Genomic DNA, 7463 nt, shown 5'->3' with positions numbered 1-7463 from the left:
ATGGACGGTAATGGTTACTTAAGTTTCCCCATTGCAGATTTGTTTTTTAGCAGATTAATGTTCAATCAATGTAGGCATATTAAGCTACTCAGCTAGTGTTGTCAGTGTTACTAGTTTATTGATTTATTACATTGTCCATCGATTATTAAGGACTTTAACAACCTAAAAACTGTAAAACCAACACTGATTGTCCAGCCCAGTGTGGGTTTTACAAAGTTTTAGGTTTTTAACATTGAATGTTAGTCCTGACTCAACATAACTAACCTGTATTCAACACTGGTTTATTCCAAACATCAGGCTACTTCATTTTTTCTGTAATAGCATTAATATCTGGCTGATATACATGCACTGCATGGTTCCTTTAAGACCTAATTAATAAGACTGCCATTGACTAATAATAACCCAAGAATTGTATCAATGATATGTTGGGTGATTTAATTGACAAATCTGTAAGTTTGCCAAGTGCAATAATGTAAAAGCACTCCTTTAAATCTCATACTTAGAAATACGGTATGCTGATTATGTTTCATTTAATTAACTCTGTATAGCAAGTGGGAAAAGCTATAAAAAAAAACTGAGTAACTGACTTAAGTCAACTAACACCAAACCGATTCATCTTCTATGAGGGGGAAGCCCTACAATTGGCTATTTTCCCGTACTTGTAACAGTTAAGCGCATATATATATATATATATATATACTATACAGTATAGTTTGTTCTATAGTTTTTTTTATAAAGATCATGTGAAGATATTTTGCAAACCACCATGGTTGGTGTTGATTAGTGACACCACATGGTTGACATTGACAGAGGAAGACCAGCATGGAAATGCATAATGTTGTTATGTAAAGTTGTTTTGGGTCAGAATAATGGCTCTGACAAGATAAAGATTTCCTTTCTATAGAAAACTATGGAATGGTAAAGGCCACTGTGAGCCCAGTTCGCTTAGATAACGGTGGCTTTGTGTTGAGTACTGAAGTGCATGCTCGGTTGTCACAAGTAGGGAGATTTAAGTAACTGTGTGGACAGATTAATGCAGTGAATGTCGGCTAGCCTGGATTAATGCAGACTTCAGGGCTTCAGCCAGGGGCCACCAAACACCTGGGGCAAAAAAAGACCAGACAATTGCAATAATGCTGCTGAAATGGGGGGCCTGCTGAAATGGTGCTAAATCTGTGCTGGAGCACCCCCCCTCCCCACCCCCTGCTAACGACATTCTGTCCCGGGGACACCGAACCAAGGTCGTAGCCCTTGGCACCACACCACCGGGTTATTCCGGCCCTGAATATCGTATCTGACCGCCTGGTCTGTTATTGTGGAAAACATGTTGCCACAGGGCCTAATTAATACCTAATGTTTGGAATAAATCAGTCTTGAATGCAAGGCACTTGTTTCTGACAAACTTAACTTGTTGCACACTGTAGATCAACCACACTCAGCCGGGAACGGACAGCAACGGCATACCAGACCTTTCTTCTACGTTCAGCCACAGTCTCAGCCATACGTACCCTACCAGCAGTGGCAAATGCCGCAAATGCCCCAACACAACCCCTATCTCTACGGACTGCCTGGAGGTAGGTCTATTGCTGCTGTTGAGTATATTTACAAACATTGGCAGTGCTCTCATCTCTCACTTCGAAACACTACAAGCCACCTCACTGGACTAGAACGCCAGATATATTGTGTATAAACCACCCAAGGTTCGAGGGTGTGGATAACTGGTTTATCCTGGGTTCAGTCATTATGCTGTTTGTACTATTTTTCTTTTCCCCCCTTTTCTTTCTTTTCTTTTTCACGGTGGGGGGGGGGGGGTATTTGGGAGCAGGGGGAAAGTTGGGAGGGGACATTAACATTTATTTTTTTAATCTACAAGAAAGCACTGACCTGTATTGTATTCACCTGTTTCCTAGGCTGTGTGTTTTCCACTTCCTGTCGATTTCATTGGATATCATTGGTCATCTGACCAGTTTCATTGGATTTCATTGGATCAAATCGACAGGAAGTGGAAAACACACAGCCTAGGAAATAGGTGAATTAGTAATATAATATTGCTGGTAATTTTACCTGTGCTGTGTCTCTGCAAAACTGTGGAATAAAAATGTATAAAAAAGAGAACAGCAGTTTAGTCAGTGGGTATCTTATGTGATGGAGAATTATAAGTCGTAGAACAAGTCTGAAGGCCATAAAGGGCAATGGTTCTATGGCGAAGACATGGAAATCTGACACCGATTCAGGATTGTTGTTGTTGAAGACAAATTGTTTGGTTTTTGTTCCTCAACATTGCAACATCAATCATCAATCATGAACAATAACAATAATAAAGAGTAGCAGCAATAGTAAGAAATAAAGTATGTATGTATGTAACATTTACCATGTTTTGTGTATTGACAGCACTGGCAAATCTAAAACAACGCATTTTACAGTATTTTGTTAAAGATTTTGCCGCCCTCCCAATAGAGCACTAGAATTCAGGTTAAAATTGCCTGTTAAAATGACCCATTATTCATTTCCACCCTTTGTCTTGTGTAGGTTATAACTTTGGACGTCCATACGTACCCCCGTATACATATGCCAACCCCCAATACATGCAGTACCCAGGGTTTGTTCTCCCGCAAGGCCAAATGCATCCGATGGACTACAGACGGATGTTTGAGCCTCGTTTTCACCTGCCTCCGGCTGGCGATATTCCGTTTCGCCACCAACAACATTATCAACATCAATATCCCCCCCAGTCTCATGTGCACCGCGAGATGGCCTGCTCCGAGGTTCAAACTGACCCCAGTGATGCCATCGCCAAACTAATCGAATGCCTGGGGAAGCTTGGGACTGGAGAGCTGGCTGCCGAGAGGGACGGACGCGAGAAGGAGCTCGACTCGGGTGTGGCATCCCAGTCCTCTGGAATCTACTCCCCAGAAGAGGAGAAGAGGAGCAAAGAGCAGGACGGTGCCCTACATGGATCCCCCTGTGGTGCCAAAGATGGCAGCGATTTGCAGTCTCCGACCGGGATGTTAAGTGACTCCACCGCAGCGGTCTATGACGGAGAGTCGAGCCGAAGGAGCCTGGAGGATCTCGGCCATCGGGGCTGCTGGTCAGTGGGCTCTGAAGAGGACATGCCCCTTGATAGCTCATCTGTCCACGAGGAGCGCCATGATGCACTGCAGACGGCAGTCGGCGACAATGAAGTGTTTCAACTACGTGACGCTCCTGAGAAGCTGTACCCCTCTGCATCGCTGCCGGAAAACCCCAAAGCAGAAGTCTTGGACAAGCAGTCGGACGAGTCGGACATCTGCAGGCGTGACACTGATGATCTCTTGAAATGGCTCGTAGACACTTCTACTCAGCAACCGCTCTCTCGCGCTTCCTCCGAACAGCAGACTTGCAAAGGCGTGACTACCAACGACAAGTTCTCAAACGCAGAAGGTCGCACAGGCTCTCCGGATGAAGTGGGCGATGAATTAAGCAACCAAATCCTCAAGCTGCCCTTTGAAAAGGCCCTGACAAGCGGAGCGCTGCAGGCTGACAGTCCGGCGCTTTGCGGAGGACCACCGAAGTCCGTCACGTCGGGCCGCCTCTCCTCTCCGGTGTCCCCGTACTACTACCCCTACCTGCTGCGCACGCCCTCCACCCACGGGCGGCTGAGCGTCCTCAGCCCGTCCCTGGACGAGCTCTCCTCCAGGGACGAGATGTTCTCCACCGACCTCGAAGAGCTGGATCTTTTCCCAAAGCACGTGTATCCGAGCAGGATGCTTATGGAAGTCACCGACCGGTCCCCCCATGTAGGCCACCTGTCGCAATTATTACATAATCGTCTAGTCGCAATTATTTGAGATAATCGCAATTATTTTGCATAATCGTTTCCATGTTGAAATATGTTCATATATTTTCAAAAATAGCAGAAATAGCTGATCTACAAGCTTACAAAGTGAAGCGGTGTAACTTTGTAGATCAGCTATTTCCACTATTCTTGATAGTTTAAAATGATTTATTATGTCAGTAATCTGCCCTGTGCAATAATTCGTGATTACGAAGCCTAAAAGGCAAACGGAAATGACGTTTTTATGCATAATTATATGTTCCAATGTTCAATGCTAAAAGCTCAATTACGTAGTTAATCGCAATTATCTGTGTGACAATTAATCGTCAACTGTCAATTTGTAATCGTGACAGCGCTACCCCATCCATGTCGTTAAGGGAGCCGGGGACGCGAGGCCGGCGTGTTCCACAAAGTTCCTGTGCGCCTGCTGCGGTACGAGCATCGCAAAGGGGACGACCGGGGGCAAAGCTCACAGCCCCAAGTCGTACGAAGACGAAGCCGCCGACTCGGACGAAGAATGCCGATTGGACAGAAGCTGCGAGCGTCCGTCCAGAGTGTTTGTGAGGAAGCAGCACGCCGTGCCGAGGAAGGCCCATTCTCTCTCTCAACGACAGGCATCATCACAGCATCATTCCTGTACAAGAAGCCAGTGCCAAGAGTCCTCAAACACGGTGAACCAGCAGGGGCGGTCAGACCTCTGTGGGGGAGAGATGGCTGAAGACATCGATGAAGTCACTGACGGTGGTCCGCAGTGTAGAACCTGCCAAGGTAAAGTCTGTTTGGTGGCGATGGCGAAGAAAACGAGCGCTCCTTTTTCAATCTGCCGCATATCCAGCTGGTACAGTATGTGCAGTGTTGATTTTGACAGTACATTTTGATTTAGTTTTAGTCATAGTCTTTTGAATAAAATTCCATTTAGTCATATTTTAGTCATCTGAAAAGTTTTAGTTTTAGTCTAGTTTTAGTCGACTAAATATCATAAGATTTTAGTCGACTAAATCTACAGTTAATTTTGTCGACTAAAATGTATATTGGCGGGGCCTTGAGGGCGTGGTAATGCCTGATTCTACACTTGGTTGCATGTTGAAAATAGCCGATCTACAAGCTCACAACGCGTCAGTCATTAGTCATCATAGCTTAGTTTTTATTTAGTTTTCTTCAGTCAAAAAAGGTAGTCGACGAACATTTTGTCCGTTTTTAGTCGACGAAATCAACACTATTGTGTCGCATTGTGAGCTTGTAGATCTGCTATTTTCCATCAGTGTTTGCCACTTATGACATACCCATAATGGGGATCCTAGATTTGATGTGATACCCATAATGGGGATCCTAGATTTGATGTGGTTGTAATCAGTCAACTGGACAACTGCTATGCTTTACCAACACGGTGAAGGCAGTGGTGTAAAGTAACTAAGTACATTTACTCAAGTACTGTACTTAAGTAGGGAGCGCGCCAAGGGCTGTTAAAACGCAGGTTGTGCGCGGCCACAGTTTTTTGCAGCCAGCGGATTCAAAAAAACGCGGTGACGCACCTGTCACTCACATTCAAGACCGTCCCCGTAGACACGTAAACACAAGGTCTGCGCGACAAGCGGAAAAATCTGCTCTTGCGTGAATCCACGCATTTACATTGACAATGCATTGGCAGATTCTGCCCCAGAGGTAAAATAAAAGTGCGGTGGGAGCGCGCCCTAACAGAGTATTTCTATATTGCAGTATTGGTACTTTTACTTAAGTAAAGAATTTGAGTACTTTTTCCACCACTGGGTGAAGAAGGTCAGGTGAAGCCTTTGTTCTCTCTATTAGATGGACCTAGCAGAGACCATGTGGCCACTTCAGACCATGCTTCAGACCATGGCAGGTGGGAGTACAGTGATGTGAAACCCAAAAGGAGACCACAGACCCCTCTGCAAAGACAAGGTAAGATACACGCACGCAGTAAGTACATTTACTCAAGTACTTTACTTAAGTACAATTTTGAGGTACTTTTACTTTACTGGAGTATTTCCAATTGTCTATACTTTTACTTCTACTCCACTACATTTCAGAGGCAGATATTGTACTTTTACTCCACTACAATTATTTGAAAACTTTAGTTACTTTGCAGATATAAATTATTACAACATGAAACATACATTAACCACTTTAGCCCTATTTTATACCTAGGCTATTTGAAAATAGCCGATCTACAAGCTCACAACGCATCACGACGCATTGTGAGCTTTTCAAACATTTCACTACTTTTACTCTTTTACTTTTACTCTTCAGGAAACACTACCCTTCCTCTCTGCCTGACCTACTTGTTGTTAACTAGTTGTACGAACGCTTGTTTTCTATTGCTGTATTGTTTATTGGATTGTCTATTGGATCTTGTTTAGTCGATACACTTATTTGTTTTAGCTCATGCTCATTTGATTTAGCTATTTTGTCTCATCTGTTTAAGGAAATAGGTAGCTGATATATTGCACTTTTACCTTAGCGCTAGGTATACTCTTGGTTGCTTGTTTTTGCAGAAAATGCACTAAAGACTTCTGGTGATTAGTAGTTTTCGTTCCCTACCTATGTTGAATACACTTATTGTAAGTCGCTTTGGATAAAAGCGTCTGCTAAATGACTGTAATGTAATGGTACTTTTAAGTACATTTTGATTCCAATACTTTTGTACTTTTTTGAATTCTGGACTTTTTCTTGTAACGGAGTACTTCTACATTGCAGTATTGATACTTTTACTTATGTAAAACATTTTAGTACATTTTCCCACCACTGCATGCACGCTATGCTCAGTTGCTCAAGTCTTTCCTCAGTCTGAATATCGTCACCCTGCTAAACTAATGGCTTAAGTCATTTTTTGAGGAAAATTATATTTTTGCCTAAGTCAGCTCCTCATGACACTGGCCACCTCTGGTAAAATCTTAGGCCAAAATAGGCAATTTTTTTGGCCTAAGTCACATGGTTTTGTGACTTAGGCCAAATTATTTACTTACTATTATTTTTTGGGCCTAAGTCAGATTTAGTCCTATTTAAACCTATTTAAACCTCTTATGTTACATAACTGACAGACAGTGTTATTTCTATTTAAATAGTCATTATTTGTTATAAACATTTTGGGTGAAATGATTAAGAAATATCATAGTTTTGTTTTGGATCAGTTTTGTCATTTTCCTGAAAAACTTTTAAAAAATGACACAGGCCATTAGTTTAGCAAGGCGACGATATGTGTGATCATGTATCTTTATCCACAACATTAGTAGGTCATTGTTTCAGGGCTGAACTAATTAATTGAGCATTTATTTGTTTAGAAAGGATTCTGGGGCAGAATATAAGCAACTTTGAAATAGAAAACACCTTGAGGCAGATGAAAATGATCACCGTTTATATAAAATAAACATTTTGTTTCTGATATGAAGATGAATAGCCATGTTTAATTTGTCAGAGCATTATGGTTATCAATAGATCATAATTGTGCAGCACCAGTTAAACCCTTGTTGATTCAGGTGTGGTCCTTTACACTGCAATAGAGATGCTGAGGAAAGTGTCCTGCAAGCCAGTGACGCACCACCGACAACGGGATAAAGAAGAGGACCACGATGGCGACGATGAGGAACCACCATTTCACAGGGAGAGAGGTTGTACAATTAACAGTTTCTAG

The 7463-nt window shown here is 42.7% G+C and overlaps 1 protein-coding gene across 1 annotated transcript; it reads left to right on the top strand.

Annotated features, from left to right (window-relative positions):
- buc (bucky ball) lies at positions 1 to 7463 on the top strand (the record flags this gene model as incomplete). Its single annotated transcript, XM_080417397.1, has 6 exons — positions 1 to 7; positions 1425 to 1574; positions 2530 to 3776; positions 4168 to 4582; positions 5621 to 5734; positions 7309 to 7463. The coding sequence occupies 6 exons, from the start codon at positions 1 to 3 to the stop codon at positions 7461 to 7463; spliced, it is 2088 nt and encodes a 695-aa protein (XP_080273523.1).

Source organism: Gymnoscopelus braueri (assembly GCF_963280865.1).
Source record: "Gymnoscopelus braueri genome assembly, chromosome: 21".
In the NCBI taxonomy this organism is placed as follows: domain Eukaryota; kingdom Metazoa; phylum Chordata; class Actinopteri; order Myctophiformes; family Myctophidae; genus Gymnoscopelus; species Gymnoscopelus braueri.
The sequence above is the reverse complement of the archived record's forward strand: the minus strand, read 5'-3'. Positions and strand labels throughout refer to the sequence as shown.